The sequence below is a fragment of the Anser anser genome, assembly GCF_964211835.1.
Source record: "Anser anser genome assembly, chromosome: 1".
Classification (NCBI taxonomy): Eukaryota; Metazoa; Chordata; class Aves; order Anseriformes; family Anatidae; genus Anser; species Anser anser.
The window spans coordinates 140800044-140814156 of record NC_139720.1 but is presented as its reverse complement, the minus strand read 5'-3'; the positions used below and the strand labels follow the sequence as shown (position 1 = coordinate 140814156).

General features: G+C 48.9%; 1 protein-coding gene across 1 annotated transcript in view; it reads right to left on the bottom strand.

The window, feature by feature from the left end:
* Positions 1-8145, bottom strand: part of ATP10A (ATPase phospholipid transporting 10A (putative)) — a 113979-nt gene extending 105834 nt beyond the window's left edge. The window contains exon 1 of the mRNA XM_083847825.1: positions 6743-8145. Coding sequence (XP_083703951.1) covers positions 6743-7188 — 446 coding nt within the window. The 5' untranslated portion in view covers positions 7189-8145. The remainder of the gene's footprint in view (positions 1-6742) is intronic.
* Between the last annotated feature and the right edge of the window lie 5968 nt (positions 8146-14113).

Sequence of the window (14113 nt, the reverse complement as noted above, 5' to 3'; positions counted from 1 at the left end):
AGCTGCAGTGCCGTCACTCTGCATACACACGACAGCTCCACCAAAAGGAGCGTGGCGGGGGGAGAGGAAAGGGCACCTGCCAGGCTGCTCTCGGGCAGAGCAATGACGCTGCAAGTGAGCAGAGTGCTGGGCTATGAGGCATGGCACCCAGATGGCACCCGCTGCTGTGTCAAGGCCGGCAGCCTGCCCATCCACCTGACAGGGCTGTGCAAGCCTGGACGGGGCCGCCCAGTGGCAGGGGGCCTCGTCCTTCTTCTCTTTTCATCTTCCCTATCAGCCAACGTCAGTCAGTCCCCTGACGCTCCCATGGTAGAATCACAGAATCACAGAATATCCCGAGCTGGAAGGGACCCACAAGGGTCAATGAGCCCAACTCCTGGCTCCACACAGCACCACCCAAAATCAGACCATGTGTCTGAGCGGTGTCCAAATGCTTCTTGAACTCCGGCAGGCTCAGTGCTGTGACCACTGCCCCGGGGAGCCTGTCCCAGTGCCCGACCACCCTCTCGGTGCAGAACCTTTCCCTAACACCCAGCCTGACCCTCCCCTGTCCCAGCTCCATGCCGTTCCCTCGGGTCCTGTCGCTGTCCCCAGAGAGCAGAGCTCAGCGCCTGCCCCTCCGCTCCCCTCGTGAGGGAGCTGCAGGCCGCCATGAGGCCTCCCCTCGGCCTGCTCTGCTCTGGGCTGAACAAACCAAGGGACCTCAGCCGCTCCTCATACATCTTCCCCTCCAGACCCTTCACCACAGTACAACTAAGGCCTCCCAGGCACAGTATGAGGGCTGCTCTCATCTGGAGGAGCGCTCTGCTGGGGGAAAGAGTGCCCTGGCTAAACTGCGCCATGCTAGCTCATGAGCAGTCCAATCGACCTGTGGCATGGTGGTCACAGTACCAACATACACATCGTCCGTTCTGCTGACCAGGTGACACATGCAAGGTGGGATCTGGAATCACGGTTTCTGGCAGAGCCAAACAATACAGGGTATTCTTTTGCCTCGTACAGTCTCTTTGGAAATACACTTTGACAGAATCTTCTGCCAGCCACCTCTAGCAGTAGGCACGATCTCAAGATGACACGACACGTGAGAGCAAGCAGATCTGCACACAAAGTGGCCACCTGTACGTGTGGGCTGCAGCCTGCTTCACATGAGCTATAGAGTGCCTACAGAGCGCAGCACGTATCCGCACAAATTAATCTGGAGGTATCGCTGGGTCTTTCAGTCGAGATTAGCAGTGTCTTCTCTGGCAGTTAGCCAGAAGCGTGCGAAACAGCCTGCAACTGCTCTCATGACATCCTATGCAAACTAAAGAGCTTACCAATAAGAAGCAAGCATTTGCCTTTTCAAGTAGTGAAACTCAGGCATCTGGAAAATGTGCCCTCCGCTGAACGGCAAATAAACCGCACGCATAGAGTGAGATGGACACAGGGGTTCTCCTGTGCATCACGGCTGGCTGCATCTTGGCAAACTGGCACAGGCTTCCCTTGCTAATGTAAGAAACTCCACTGCAGAATGAAAGTACTCCATTAGTCTGACAGAAAAGCCTCTACTACATCTCTCAGGGAGCTTACTCACTGCCAGCCTGGACCAAACTGAGGACAAAGACACAGTAACATGAACAGAGCAGCACCTCTCCAAAACTGGAGGAGGGAACACTGGCTTCTCTGACACAGATTCAGACCACTACTTTCTGCTTTCAGCTTCCTGTGCATGAAGCTCACTCACAGAGGAAACTGAGTAATCCCAGGTAGTTTCCTTCTGAATCACATCTAGTGACATTTGCTTTCTGGAAGGGATGAGACAAGTGTATTTCTTCTGGTGAGAAATGTCATACCCTGCCTGCAGTACCCGGGACCAGAAGCTACTCTGGTCTATTCGGGTAGTGTGGGAGATGATCACAACCCACCTCCCCAGAGGCTGGCGTTGCCAGGAAAATGTGTGAGACCCAAGAACTGGAGCGGCTGCACATCGAGTCCTCGTGTGGTTACTTCAGAGGCCATGAGTGGCAACAGCAGTGCCCTTGTGAGGATTCGGTGACACGGCTCTGTCTTTTTTCTCTCGGGCTGGAATTGCTTTCACTGGCGGGCTGACAGAAGGGAAGAAGAAGGAAGCAAATTTTGGAAATTGTGTGAAACAAGTTGCCCACATCAAGCCCTCTTTTCTCCTCCTCTTGAGTTCTGCAGAAGGAAATTAACATTTAATGTAAACCAGCTTGCTTTGATAGCTGCCTCAGTGCCCCATTAAACATTTTCCACACCTCGGGGGAGACAAATGCCAGGTCATAAATTCCAATTTGTCATGGATTTTCTAAGTCACAGGTTGACAGAAGAAGCGGTTATCACTCTCTGATCAGTATGCAGACACCATTACAGTCTTTCACAATACTCTTCAATGGACACAGCAAGAATTAGAGAGTAGATTTAAAAAGCAAAGCCCTTCGGTTTTAAACATAAGGCTCCCAGAAAAACGTTAGAAGAGATTATTTCACCAACACAGCACTTAGTCAGTAACAAAATGTAATTCCCTGCTGGATGAGTGCCATTATTTGTTGTGATTGTAGTTATCACTATTCATCTCCTATTCACATACCATGCAAATATATACCATACTTTGTAACAGCACACCAAAAACAAAGCCCCTGCTTAGAAGAGTTTTAACACTTTGCATCCAATGACAAATTTAGTTCTACCAAATATTTAAGAGCAGCAGTAATGTGTGCATCCTGGAACTATCTGGAGCAAACATTTACATGTAACTGCAAAGAAAAAACATGCTTTCGTCCTCCAGGCCCAAGATAATAACCCAGAAAAGTAACAAACCAAACAAGATTTCACCGCGAGGTTGCAAATTTGTGATCTCCAGTCATCGACATCCATCCCTGGGTCATGGAAATGAGGAAGAGGAACAAAGAGATGAGACTAAGGTGATCACCGAATTGCAAAAGTTATGCACGCAAAACAATATTCTGGTCTGTGCTCTAATGCCTTTGTAACTTCCCTCCAAACCAACTAAGCAAGAGTTTGTGTGCTCTTCTGGGATCCAGCCTTTCTAACGAGCACCTGCACTGAACCTAAATTCTAGGTGACCTGTGCAAATGTCCTCCTAAAGAGTGCCTAGTGTCCTCTGTCGTCTCAACAGGACAGGTGCCTTGAAAGGCTTCCAGGGAGAGGCCCTATTGACTCCTCTTGGCTAAGAAACCTTCCCTCTTTGCCTATCAAACGTGCACGCTCTTACAGGCGCACCCGCAAAATCCATCAAGCAGCAACACAAGCGTGCAGTTCTCCAGCGTTTCATTCCACGACATACGCTGCCAATTCAAAATCAACAGCTTCTTTCGATTTATTTGAAGAACTGGGTCTTTTCCCTGTCCACCCGCCGACTCTAGAAAGCAATAGCTTTTGAGGGACTCTCCAAAACATCCAGAATTTCTACACGAAAGCTGTCTCCTCCTCCGAAAGCAAGCTGCATCTCCTAGCTTTTTACTTGAGGTTGCATCATCCTTTTCTGTTCTATCGTCTGATAAGTCTTGCCAGCTCTGAGCCACTGACTCATTGATTCGGCAGCGGTTGTACGCGAACGGGTCATCTGAGTCCACGCCGCTGGGACGGCGGGAGGAAGGAGGCCTCGCCTGCACACCAGCTGTTAAGCAGCCAGCGCAGCAGGAGAGCAGCATTTCAAGCCCCGGGTTCAGATTACTGACACCACCAGGCCGTGTAGGCTGTGCCGGGGAACCTGGCCGTGGGCGCTGCCCTCGCGCTGCTGGAGCCTCTTCCTAGCGAGCCGGCATAGAGGACGCATGGCAGAACATATGCGATCTGACACGAAACTTCACTTAGCTGCTAAACATTACCTAAGACAGAGGGCTTTTCTCTGCAAAAGGTCCTGTCTCAAGCTGATTGCAGCTTGTCACTTGCTGTTGCCTGTGTTTGAGCGCTGCTGCTGGTGTTTGAAGTGGTTCTTTCAGCGGGGTGGGTGGGTGGCTGGAATGGGGGGCCCATGACAGCGCGGAGGACTAACCTGGCACTCACACACATCCCGTCTTACAGATCTACGGCCAGCAAGAGAAGGGTCTCTGCTCCCTGGTAGCTGCACGGGACTGCAGCTGTGTCCATCCACCTGCCCTACCTACGGAAGCATCTGTACTGAGGGCAGCATCGGCATCAAAGTCGGCTCCACTGTCACCACAAGGAAGAGACAGTCAGTCTGGCTTGGTCAAAAGGTAGAAGAACTGATAAAGTGATCAGCACGAAACGGATGTGGAGAGAAAAGCTGTCACTTATTGCTTCTTTACGTGACACCTACACTTCAGCATTTTTCCAGAAACAATGAGTCTGAGGAAACAAAGTAAAAGTCACATCCAATTCCTTGTGCTTCTCCTAGCACGACACCTTTTGGAGAAAACTGCTTTTCTGAACTCATGCCCAGTGACTTCCATGACCTTGATACCTTGATACCACTCAACCTTGGTTCCTGCTTCCCGCTTCAGCTCCAGAAGTCATGCACGTTACCGAGAATCTTTGTCTGTATCTGCAAAACCAGCAAGTTCTCGTCCCATCTCACCCACTGAGGCTGGAGGACATTTAAAAAAGTGATTTTGTGATGTTGAAATTAAGGATAGAAAAAGAAGAAGTATGTAGATAAAGCCATATAAAAAATCATTTTAGCTACCTGTTTTGTTTTTCCTTTTCAATTGCAGGAGTGGAGCTTTTCCGAAGGACTGCCTAAGGGTGGAAATAGTCAAACTGCTATCAGGAACTAGGCTTCTGCTGACAGCTGTAAGGAAGCATCACCCATCCCTGCTCCTAGCCAGAAACTCTATTTGAACAGCTGTCAGAGTTCCTCAGCTTCCACAGTCATTGCCCTGCAGGGATTAGGCCCAAATGCACCTTTCTTGCAAACGCAGAGACTACTGAAACTATTCCCAAATTAATCCATACAAGCGCCACTCAAAAGTAATCCAACTTCTGCAGCAAAAGGAATAACTCTCAATTTTACTCTGGCACAGTATAAGCACTACAAAGGGCAACGCACTTAGCTGTGACACCCAAAATGGTACAAGCGATACCAAGACCAAAGGTACACCTTTTCTCATCATCACATCCACCTTTTCAGCAGCAGACAGGGATATGGAAAATTGCAGGGGGAGAAACTTTCCAGAATTAACATTCCAGTGCTGGTACTCATTAGTATCTTGAACAGTTTCTGCAACAGGTATTTTTTGATTTTCAACCTAGGAGACACGGCAGCTTATTTCTAACCTGGTTCTATTTGGTAGGGGCCATCCACATTAATACTATTTTATTTTTGTGCAAGCGTAGTCCCTTACTAGCCCTCCTGCCACTCGTTTCCTTCAACTCCAGAAGCGTTCACAGAGTTAAGGGTGGCTACAAGCATGCAAGGCACTGGGCAGTGCCCTGGGTTAGTAATGCCCATGTACGTGATGTGGCTGGGTTATATTCATTTTAGTTTACAGAAAGAAGCCTATTTTATTTGTGTTCCCAGGCATGCATGTCTAGGGGCAGGGGAATATCCCAGGGTGAGATTTCTTGTGTGATATGAGTTTGTAAAATAACAAACTGAGCCTGCTGCATGCTGAAACTGCAGACTGTTCTGAGTTCTTTTTAGCATTTTATTTTTTTCACACGCCTTTCTTGAAATAGGAGAGCTGCTCCCTGCCTTCATGCTTACGTCAGCCCAGAGGACCCCTCCCAGACAGCTTGTGGAATTGGAGCTTAAGCTTCTTGGCACGTGTTTCTATTCTGTTAGATCTACACATCAGAATGAGAAACGAAACCTACTCTCTTGGAAACTATGTTCTTCTCTCAATCCCCCAAAAAATCTTAGCCTGAGCTGCTATGAGGTGACTACCTAGCATGGAGAGGAAAACAAAAGTTCTCTAAAGGTGGATTTTTTGCACATAAATGTTAATGCAAAAGACATTTCAGTCTTACTTATGGATAACAAGGACGTGATCTAAACCTGGAGCTCAGATCATTAAAAACAGCAACAAAATATCTGAAGGGGATAAACGATATAGTGCTCCAACCACAAGCTTTGGGAGATGGCAAAGTCACAGGGAATGATGACACTTGGGACTATTCACTTAGGAGTACACGTTCAGTGAAGGGACTGCCTCACATTCTCCAGAAATGCGGACACAGGTCAGGCTCACCAATTCCTGCCACGAAACCTCACACTCTTAACTCAAATGCAGACGCCTTCGGCCTCTACCCCTGGCACAGCAAAGATTTATTAGTAGATTACTTCAGTGATGTCTCACAGTACTTAAACCAAATGAATGCCTGAAACTACACACCAGTGTAACTGACCGCTCTTACTGGGAAGTAGTCGCACAAGGGCTTGTGAATCAAGCAATGCTTGCGATGCTGCTGTCACTGTGATGCACGGTCCCTCCTTTAAAACATAAAACACCCCTTAGACGTAGACCTACACTTAACTGTCGCTTACTCATAAATCTATAACGTGCTGTGGAAGTCCCACTGATCGGAGTGAATCCGCTCTCATCCAAAGGTACCGGGCTTTAGGAACACCTGCAGCTCCGAGGAAAGACACGGGAGATGCCAACTCCAAGGATAACCGAGAGCTTCTTCACGCTCGACGTGGACACGAAACCCCTCAGGAGCAGGTGTGCTCGCTACCATGTGTCCACACGTCCCCTAGCCCACGTCCCATGCACCCAGCAGCCCCGTCACGGCGCTCCCCATCCCTAGCGCCCAGCCTGACCTGCTGTACACCAGGCACTCCATGTGGTTGATCTCCTTGTCGGAGAGGTAGCGGCTGTAGTCCTCCCACAGGTCCTTGATGGCCGTGACCGCCAGGATGAAGAGCACGGGGGCCAGGGCCAGCTCCGGCTGGAAGGCGTTGACGGCCGGCGCGAAGTTGAGCAGCGCGATGAAGACGAAGTAGACGTTGGCCAGGCGGTGGAACTGCTCGAAGAGGTTCTTGGGCAGGAAGGAGAGGGCCGTGTACTTGGTGGTCTTGAGGCGGTTGCTGGCCAGCGAGGTCCTCTTGGACTTCTCCGCCTCGGCCTCGGGCAGCAGCAGCAAGTTGGAGCGCACCAGCCGCGTCTTGCTCTCCTTCCTCCTCCGCCGCCTCCTCTTCCTCTGCCTCTCCTTCCCCTCCGGCCGCACCTGGGGCGCTCCCTCGCCTCCTGCAGCGCCCTGGGACATCTCTGCCTCCCTCCGGGCTCGCTCCGAGCCGGGACGGGGCGAGAAAGGCCGGGGGCAGCGCGGGCAGCTCCCCCCCGAGGCACGGCCGCCCGCCCCGCCGCCCTAAGTTATCATCCTCAGCCGCTCGCCACGGCTCTCGCTTTCCTCTTCCCCTCCGGGGGGAGGGAGGAGGGCTCTTTCAAACCCTCTCCCAACTGCTCCGCTTGGCCCTCGCTCGCTTTCTCCTCCTCCTCCTCCTCCTCGGCCGGGGAGGGGACGTGGGCAGGCGGCGAGCCGAGCCCTCCTCCCGCGGGCCTCGCCCCGGCCCGCCGCCGGAGCCGGCCCGGGGCGCTGGGCGGGCGGGGCGGGGGGTGAAACCCTTCGTCATGGCGGGGCCGCTTCTGTGCGCCCCTGGGCAGCGGGAGGCCGGGCAGGGAGCCGGGGAAAGAACCGGGGGCGCTGGTGCTGGTGGCGGTGGGGAGGACCCGGGCGCCCCCGCCACGGGGGAACTCGGAGCGAGAGCGGCGCTTCCGCGGCCACACGGCCCCGGGGGACCCGCCGCCACGCCGCCTCGCCTCGCCTCGCCTCGCCCCGGGGCTGTCGCTTGCCCGGGGAAGCGGATCCCCCCAGCATACACACACACAGACACACACGGCCCTGGGTGCAAGGCGGCGGATGCCACGTTATCTGCCGCCTTTGACTTTCCATTACACGGCGGGGAGGTGGCGGAGGAGGTGTGGGTTGAGAGAGAAAAAAAATTTCCGCTGAAGTGCTCGCCCGGGCTGTGCCGGCATTCATCCCGGGCCCCGAGCACAGCGGGCAATCGCCATCAGTGACTGAGCCCACAGCTCCCCGCTGTAACGTCCCGATTTCTCCCTGAAGACACGTGGCAGGGCTGAGGCACACGGCCCCCAAAATACTGTGGGAATAATGAACTGGGGTTGTTTAGTCTGGAGAACAGAAGGCTCAGGGGAGACCTTACTGCTCTCTACACCTACCTGAAAGGAAGGTGTGGGGAGCTGGGGGTCGGCCTCTTCTCACAGGTAACTGGTGATAGGACTGGAGGGAATGGCCTCAAGTTGTGCCAGGGGACGTTCAGGCTGGAAATGAGGAGACATTTCTTCTCAGAAAGAGCAGTCAGGCATTGGGACAGCTTGCCCAAGGAGGTGGTGGAGTCACCGCCCCTGGGGGTGTTCAAGGAAAGGTTGGACATGGTGCTTAGGGACATGGTTTAGTGGTGACATTGGTGGTAGGGGGATGGTTGGACCAGATGGTCTTGGAGGGCTTTTCCAACCTTAATGATTCTATGGTTCTATGATTATCTCCACTGGACGTGACGTGAGGCTTCGCAGCATCTCCTCAGGCTGGGATTTAACGCCACACCACAGAACACGGCCTGATATTGGCACTGATATTAGTACTCACAAATCCTGTGCTAAAGCAGAGTACTTAACCAGTCCTGCTGTCTACTCTGTGGCTACTGCAGACCCAGCAGGGTTTCCTGGGTTTCCCAGCTCCTGGAACATGGAAATGCCTATGAGTTTTGTTGGTGCAAGGGGAAAAGGGAGGATTGGCCTGGTTTTCTGCAGTCTGTAGCTTTGTTAGTAAAGGGAATGTACAAAAATATTATCCTGCACAGAAAAAGGAGAGAAACAATAAAAAATAATTTTCAATGTCAAATTTTTTCCTTGGTTAACCAGTTCTCAACTTGCATACACATGGAGTTAACACCATGGGTGATCAGGAATGAACAAAAGTCCTTTTGCCCTATTTCAGAAATGCTGGAGTGGCCGTGGCCCCTGCCCAGCCTCATGAGCTCCTCAGACAGGGCTGCCATCTTCCACCTTGGCCCTGACACTGAAGATTGGTGCCTGCGGTTGTATGTCTGGAGAGCTGTGGGACCTAGCGGGGATGGCCTCAGCGTTGGCTCCCTGTAGGTGCTGCTAGTGACGGGCACCATGGTCAACCCTGAGACACTGGAGAGTTGCACCATTTTCTGAAAGGGCTCAGCATGTTGGGAAGCAGTGTCTTTAGGAATTTGAACTACAGTGAGAGGAAAAAAACACCCTAGGAATTAATTTGTATCTCCATCAACTTCAAAAATGTCTGGATCATCTCCCAGGTGTCCACCTAAGGTCCTACATGCAGGCTGGATTCTTCTAAAGGCCTTGCTCTACGCATAGCTTCTGAGCAGTTGAAAATCTGTAACAGTTTTCCTAAAAATGTGGTCTAGTCTCTCTATTTTTAAAAAAATATATTTATAAATGGTAGCGGAGATGCTAAAACAGTCAGGCATTTCAAATATTGAAAAGTACTTGCTTGCTGAGCTGAACCACTGAGCAATAGGTAAGTTTGTGCTCTGATCCCGTACAAAAAAGGTGCGTAGATGAGCTTTTGTACTGCATATTCAGCAAACAGTAGCTGAAAGTGAATTAAGGATTGTGTATGTGGTAATATTAAACTTTCAGTTGCAATGTTCAGCTCCAGGTAAGAAATGACACGTGTTTGTATGACCCTTAAGCTGTTTGTTTAGCTGTTTGTGTGATGGCAGGTTTGGAGAGCCTAACCCAGGGATGAATTGTACTTAGGCTATGTGATACTGGCTGAGCCTTCAACACCAGATATTCCACATTTGTCAGGCAGAACCCCACAACGGAGAGAAATAGTCTGTAAGTTGGTGGTCTGTATTTTAAAAAATTGTTTTTTTTTGTGTTGTGTTTTGAGCATTCAGGGTTCATGTTAACAAGCTTACTCCTACAAGTAAAGGAGCAAGAGGAAACAAGCTTAGTGTTAATATATTAAACAGAAGCTAAAAGTTTTTATGTAATCACCAGCTCTCATAGCTGAGTTTTACAAATAGATACAGCAATGGAAAGATTGGGTGGGAACCTCTGAAGACCTTAATTTCGAAACAGCTTAAAGACATTTTATTTGAACACTTCAGAGTCAAGGGCCACCCTTGGAAAGCTTCACCATGAAAAAAAAAGTGTAGAAGGTATGCAGTACCCCACTGGTCAAGAGTTGAAAAACTGCTGTTCTCATTATCACTGACTAGGACTCTCTTTGCTGCTAGTAAACTTTTTGGTGGTGGTGGTGGTGGTGGGGTCGGTGGCGGTTTTGTTTGTTTGTTTTAATTATTAATATAGGCAAGCTAGAATACCAGTAGGCAGGGAATTTTTTTTTCCATTGACTATAACAATCTCTCAGTCACATGAGGAATCCAAAGTCCTGGAAATTTATATTAAAACCTGAGGACCTGTAATCCATGATTAATAAAAACAAGAGTTAGCCTTAAGAAGCCTATAAAATGCAGTGGTTGCTAGCCAAAGACGATGGCAATATAGACACCCCAAAGATTTCAGCCTCTCCTTTCCCTTTCTAAGTAAAACTTTGTTCGTAAGGCTTGAGAAGGCATAAATATTTGTATCGGAACTCATATCCTAGTGCTCCCTGCCCACACCAGTCCAGGTAGGTGAGGTTGCATATATGAGTCGGGCTGCAAATTCAACCTTCAAGCTGTGCAAAACACACATGCACAAGTCTGGCCCTAGCTTTTGGGTGGCAAAATGGCAAGTATTTTGTTGTTAGTTAGGATGCATATGCACTTCCTTTTTATGGGGTCTTCTGGAGGAAAGGAGGCAGAAGAAGGTTGGCTTTAACTCACTCCAGATTATGCACGGTCCTTACAAGATATTACCATCTAGAAACATGATGCGACTGGAAAAGCTAAAGGAGCCAAGTGCCAAGGACTAGATCCACTGGATAACCTGAACCAAAGGTGGGCCCTTTGCTATTTTTTGGGTTAATTGAATTAAAGCACTAAAGCTGGGGAGTGTCAGAGGATTACTCTGTGCTCTGATTCCATTCCTGCCATCTGTAGATATCTCCTTCCTGTGCAGTTCTCTTCATGCCTGCTTCTGGCCATCCTCCATCCCACTGGCCAAACCTCTCTGTATTTTGCTGGGTGTCTGCTCTCTGATTTCTCCTGCTGTTAACCACATTCCAGCCTCCAATGCCCAGTATCTTTGAATTTCAAGCTCTCCTCAGAGCTTTTCCCATTGCTGACTCTCTTCTTCAACTGTACAGTTTTTTTTTTCCTCATCTAGGCTTCATCACTAAAGCTGAAAAGAGAGAGGTTATAAGCATCAATTATGCTGATAATATGCCTAATGAGCTTATCTTTGATAGCCTAGGCCATTAAGAGCTGAGTCTTCAGGTGTTGCCTTGGCCTTTTAGATGCCACACACCCTCCAGCTTGAAATTATTATTGAGTGCTTATTATGTGAGCGGGCTGGTTTTGTAGAGGTGGGGTGTCCATCTTTCTCATCTTCTCAGGGTCATCAACTCTGATTATATTTAAGGTATTTTCTATGGTTTTGGAGTTACGTGAGTATGTGAAGATCATTGACCAAAAAATGCCTTTGGCCTGATGGTTACACAGAAGAGTATGAAAATGGCATACACCTGAACTCTAAAGATGAAGATTTTGTAGGCAAGGAGAAAGGATCCCAGCTATATTACTGATGTAAAAGCTCATGATTTGACTTGTCATTATTTTTGAATGCTTGGAGTTATCATTATTCCATTTTAAAAATTAACTTCTTCCTATTGTCAGGAGGTGAAGCAAATCTAATTTTAACACATTTTCTAATTTACTATGCCACTTTTGTAATATTTATATAATCCTAAAATAAAGATTTCTCATGTTGGATATTGCCAGAAACATCTATCAAATTACCCCTGATTCTCATAAAGTATCACCTTTGTTCCAAAGGACTCATTTTAATATTAATATGCTTAATATTATGGAGGCACCCAGAGGCCTCAGTAAGAATCTGGGACTCGCAGAGCTATAAAAATAGCTGTAAAGACATGGTACCACGCATCAGACAAAATCTGTTATGCCCTTTGCAGGTGAGACATATCCCATCTGGCTCTCCCTAAAGGGGACAGGCTTGCACGAAAGAAGGCAAGAGGTTTTTAGTGTGAAAAGCCTGCTAAAAATGCCAAAATTGGAAGGGGAGAGGCAACAGCCGAACTGGCATCTTTCGTAGATACTGACATCATATGTAGATAGATACACACAGACGTGCATGCACACACAGAGGCGTCTGTACGTATGGACCACAGGCAGTATCCAAATCCTGTTCCTTGTTTTTGCGCTCCTGGAGGGGGAAGATTTGGGTCCCAAGGTGGGCAGGCTCCATGTGTGAAGGAACAAGAGATGTCAGTGTTGCAGTGTAGGACCTTGTGCCCTGCTGGAATGGACTTGTGTAATGGTACAACGTTACTGCCCTTGGGAAGTGCAATGCTATGTGGACCTAGCACATCCTTCACCTTCTACATGTGGGTTTTTCCCAGCTACTGCTCCTTGAGGGCACCTGCATCTTGCATCCTGCTCACGGGGTGTTGCAGCCTCCTGTCCGTCACACCGCCTGCCCAAACAGCTGCTCAGTCTGATCTGCGACTCACAAAATTCACAAGCAGGTTGTCTTTGGCATGGGGGTGCTGGAGCAGAGAGAGGCTGCAGCACTGTGTACTTTGTGCCTTTTATCGGTGCCTCGTGTGCCCGGAAAGCAGAGGGGTGCCACAGCCTTTCCTCCACCACCTGGACTGCCACATCTCTTCTGTGATCCTGACTGCATGCACAGCCCCAGAAAATGAGCCAGCTGACCCCTGTGGAGCCCCATGGACTGCTGACAAAGAGTGTGGAAATCTCTACTACAGTATGAGTAACTAGATAAGACATGAGTCGAGGTGTAGCAGAGGCTGCAAAGTAGAGAAATAATGCATTCAGGTAGATGCAGTTAGCTTATACGTGCTTGTGAAAACTACTGCTTTACTCATACTTAATGACCAATAATATTTGGGTTGTCAGGACTTACCACATAGAGCTATTGATCAACATTTAGAGGTTTCAGAGCTGTAACTTTAATAATCTTAAATAACTGAGAAGCGCCAGTCCTATTCACTTTAGCCCACTAAAGGGTGGACTTTGATGAAACGCAATCGTCTGAGCTGAGCTCTCATCACGGTTAATGAAGAGAGGCTGGCACTTCTAGGGCACCAAGAACGTCCTAAAGTGGGTCAGTAGGTAAGCAGGTCAGGTGAAGCCCATGCTCAAAAACACTTATCATCTCCCACAGACTGTAGAAGAAGTCATTAAGAGGAAGGTATCTCCCTGGTAGGTAATCAAAGCTGGGCGAGGTGAATCTCCCCCTTAAAGTCCTGCCTAAGCAAGTCCAGAGCACGGAACACCACAAAGGATGAGACTGAACCAGATAGGGCACATGCAACAGGAGAAGTGTGAATGAGAAACTGCAGCCATGTCGCGATCTTGTGGCCACCCAGCTGTGCCTGGCACACCTGCCAACAAAAAGTAATTCTCAGTGGTGAGTTAGCAGTGAATAGTGGTGAATTCTCACTGGGGACACAAGCTGTCCTCTTCTGCAGAGGGAAAGCAGAAGCAGCCACTTGCCCACTTAACCTTCCCATTTACAGAAATGCTTTTTTTTTTTTGGAAGAGCTTTATGTCAAAGGTGGCCATGCCCATTGCTTCAGTCCACCAGCTAACATACCACCAATTCCCAGGGACGCAGAAGAGGCGGAAATGCAGGAAAATCTATGTAATTAACTGCAGGAGGAGTAAAAGCAGACATGCTATTTATAGAAAGTGCAGTTTGGGAGGACACAAAAGTTAATATCCTGACTGCAGCACTGCCAACTCTTGCTATTTTATGGCGAGTCTCTCAATATTTGTTGCTGCTCTTAAGGCTGTGTATCCTTGTATAATGGGATCTTACAAGGACCTTAGCTCAGTGAGGCAAGAAACCGTGACTGGAAAAACCTTGACAGTGTGAATCCCCAAAGCAGAAAATAAATAGGGGAATGTAAAAAGACGTAAATTAAGCTTTTGTGTTTGAAAACGTTCTGATTTGAGAGCAGT